Source organism: Morus notabilis, unplaced genomic scaffold (genome assembly GCF_000414095.1).
Source record: "Morus notabilis unplaced genomic scaffold, ASM41409v2 Scaffold922, whole genome shotgun sequence".
Classification (NCBI taxonomy): Eukaryota; Viridiplantae; Streptophyta; class Magnoliopsida; order Rosales; family Moraceae; genus Morus; species Morus notabilis.
In genome coordinates this window covers 176070-179529 of record NW_010358078.1, presented here as the reverse complement: position 1 = coordinate 179529, position 3460 = coordinate 176070, and the positions used below count along the sequence as shown (strand labels likewise).

Here is a 3460-nt window from a genome sequence, read left to right as displayed (position 1 = left end):
GCGGTTCAGGTCAGCAACGTGAACAGAGTTTATAGTTCCCATGAACCAGCTTATCCGAGAAGAATCCTCAGTTTCGAACGCCATCTTGAACCTCATCCCAGAACACCACTGAATCCTCATAGCCCCTTTCACGGCGGAGGCCTTGACACAGAACTCCGGCGTGCTGACACGCGGGTAATATACGACTTCAAACGGCTGCCCATTGGCCGCACGAACCGCAGCCTCAACAACTGCTTCAGGCCTCACCCTTCCAGTCCCTCTCATATTCCCACCACCAGGACTGGAATTCCCACACCCATTTCTACCCATCTTGCTCTCGTCCTCCCTCAAGAACACCGAGAACCCGCCATAGCCATTGTTCCACCCAGAAGGCGGTTCGGGTCCGCCACCAATCCCTCTCTTGGCTCGCCTAATCCCCACACAAATATCCCCAGTTTCCGTCCTCAGGAACACAATTGAGTCTCCAGCAACCAGCTTCTTCTGGTTAACAAAATTGCTCCACCCAGTGGTCAGCAAATGGCGTCTCGGCGTCCCTCTATATATATGCCTAAACTTCCAAAGCCCGCCGTGGACATCCTTGGCCACCACCGTCTGAACCGGCGGATCCGCCGAGTAATCCAACCGCGGAAAGATCGTCTCCGCGCAGTACCTCGGAACCGAAAAGCCCCCACCATTGTTGGCGTCCGATTGAGTGAGCGTCTTCGCAAACGAAGCCGGCTTCTCCGGGTTCTCAGACCCATCGGCGGACCCCAAAACCTTATCGTCGTCGGAATCAAGTTCATTGTTCCCCAAAGGCAAAAGCCTCATCTTGGCGAAAACCTCGTCGGTCTCAGGGTCGGCCATGAACTTGAGGGAAGCCACTCGGCAGAGAACGAAGGACGGGATCCTCATGGAAGCGGGGAAATCGACGTGGGCCTGGGCGTGCTCGGCGTGACCTTGCGGGAAGTAGAAAACTTTAGAGTTCATCGGAGGGATGTTCACCATCCCTCCCGCGCAGGCCTGCCATAGTTGGGGATCCAAGCTTTTCTCAACTACCTCCCTCATTAGGCCTTAATTTTCGATTTTCTTTCAGTTTCTTCTGCTTCTCTTCGTTCTTCCAAAGCAATAATACAAAAACCTTTACTTTTGCTATCTACCACTCCATAACTGATCAAAATCAAGGTTTTGAGGATTAATTTCGATTCGCCGAGTAAATGCTGGAGAGAACAAACAACCAAAGGACACGATCCACAGGTTTAATAAACAAAACCGCAAGCATTAAATCTGTGCAAACAGACACAAAATCAAAGATTGAATTCAAAAGAATGTAACTAACAAGAGAGAGAACAAAAACTGACTCCTTTTTCCAGATTCCCAAGAAAATCTTACCTTCCAAATCAAAAAATCTCGGGCGATTCCTTCCTCAATCACAGATTAATCCAAAACCGCCAAAGATTCAATTCGGTCAAATCTCGCGAATTCTGCAGAGTCCGAGAGTATTGTCGAGCTTTCCATGCAAGAGAGAAATGGAAGAAAAGAGGCGCTTTTGCTCTTTCTTTTTTCTTCTTTGATGATCAGAGAGTAGAAAATGGCGTTTTCTCCATTACTAAAGCTCCAAAGCTTAAAAACAACCAGCTTTCACTCACTTTCATTATCAGGTCCTTCTCTTTCTCTCTCTTACCTGAATATTTGTTCTTATCTTTTTTTTTTTTTTTTAAATTTCTCTTTCAGATCTGAATATAAATTGGGGGAAGTTCTGTTTCTTCTTCCTCTTTGATAATTGGAGTGATTATTTATTGAAAATATCGTATCGCGAGAAGATAGGGCGTACTCGCGAGAGATCAGTACTGGTTTTTACTATTGATATAGAGATCAGTACCTTTTTGGACTTTTTCCAGAAATAAATACTATTTTGGACTGCTCTGAAATCAGGGCAGTCAATGACTGGAAAGAGACAAACTTAACCCTTTGGTTAAAAAAAAAAACCTCTCTTTTGTCAAACAATCCGTCCACGACAAAGGCGCGGTGTTCCACACGTGCCCACGATTTTTTTATTTGAAGTTTTTTTTTTCTTGAATAGTATTTGCCCAACTGATCAAATTTTGTGCTCAATTTTATAGTAGATTTTTTTAAGACCCGTTTAGTTCGTAAATTTGAATTTTTAATTTGAGTTGATATGTGATTTTATATGAAAGTTTTTTATTGTAGTAAAAAAATTAAATGTGAATATTTCTGAAAGCTTTTTACTGTAACAAAACTCGAATTTCAAATTCAAATCGGTAAAATAAACGGAACCTTAAGTTAATTTTTATTTGTTAGTTCGTTGATAAACTCAAGTAAATTGACATTTTATTCTTAACATGATCGTTGGAGTGAGAATTGTACCAACTGAAACAATGATGTTTTGATCGGTCATAAACGACAACGTTAGAATTAAAAAAAATAGACAAGACAATGTTGTGGTAGTAAAAGGAAGAAGAACGAAATAATAGAAGATTGTAAAGAAAGTTCTAAAGATAAAGGTCTGGGATATTAAGGGCCAGTTTAGTTTGTTGATTTAAGTTTTTAATTTAAGTTAAGATGCGACTTTATGTGAGAACTTTTTACTATAATAAAAAAATTAAATGTGACTGTTTCTGATATCTTTTTACTGTAACAAAACTAGAATCGGTGAATACGTGAATCAATAGAACCGAACTAAAAATTAATATGATAGATTGATTAAATAATCTAAAAAAATTGATGATTTAGCTTGACTTAAGAGGAGTTTCCATTAGAACCCTTGCCTATAAATAGAAGGAAGGACGAAGAAAATGAGATTCTATTAAATTAATTCTTGAGAGAGCAAACTCCATATTTATTGTGTTTTGTTTCTTTTTTAAAATTTAAAATCTTTGAGAGTATTTGAATTAAAAAAATAAGTCTTCTATAGTTAATTTAGAGCTAAATCAGAAAATTGCTCTAACAACAATCGCCAATTTACGCTTTCTAATAAAGCATTAATTTACTCAATAAAAAAGAAAAATGTTAGTATTATTTTTTTTATTAATTTATATATTTATCGTTTAACACGTTAACGTTATTATTATAATATATTATTATTTAAATAAAAAATAAAATAGTCAAATAATTAATGAAAAATAGAAAAAATTAAAAAATATGATGCTAGCATGTAAAAGTGACGAGTAATCTCGTTTATTTTACTAATTTGAGTTTATAATTCGAGTTTTGTTATAATAAAAAAAATTTAAAAATAATCACATTTAATTTTTTTGTTATAATAAAAAATTTTTATATAAAATTATATTTTAACTCAAATTAAAAACTCAAATCAGTATACTAAACGGGTCTTCCGGACAAAGGACACTGATAAAGTACGTCCACGACACAACTTCGGTGTGCTCTCGTCGGCCAAAATTGTTTCTGCGTGAGTTGCACGCGCTAAAAGAGTCGTGGGTGGAACGTGAGGGGAAGTAGGTGG

General features: G+C 37.9%; 1 protein-coding gene across 1 annotated transcript in view; it reads right to left on the bottom strand.

Moving 5' to 3' along the window:
• LOC21391437 (auxin response factor 18) overlaps window positions 1–1698 on the bottom strand; it is a 3853-nt gene extending 2155 nt beyond the window's left edge. Inside the window, exons 1-2 of the mRNA XM_024161330.1 lie at window positions 1369–1698; window positions 9–1263 (exon numbers count right to left, since the gene is read on the bottom strand). Coding sequence (XP_024017098.1) covers window positions 9–1044 — 1036 coding nt within the window. The 5' untranslated portion in view covers window positions 1045–1263; window positions 1369–1698. The remainder of the gene's footprint in view (window positions 1–8; window positions 1264–1368) is intronic.
• Between the last annotated feature and the right edge of the window lie 1762 nt (window positions 1699–3460).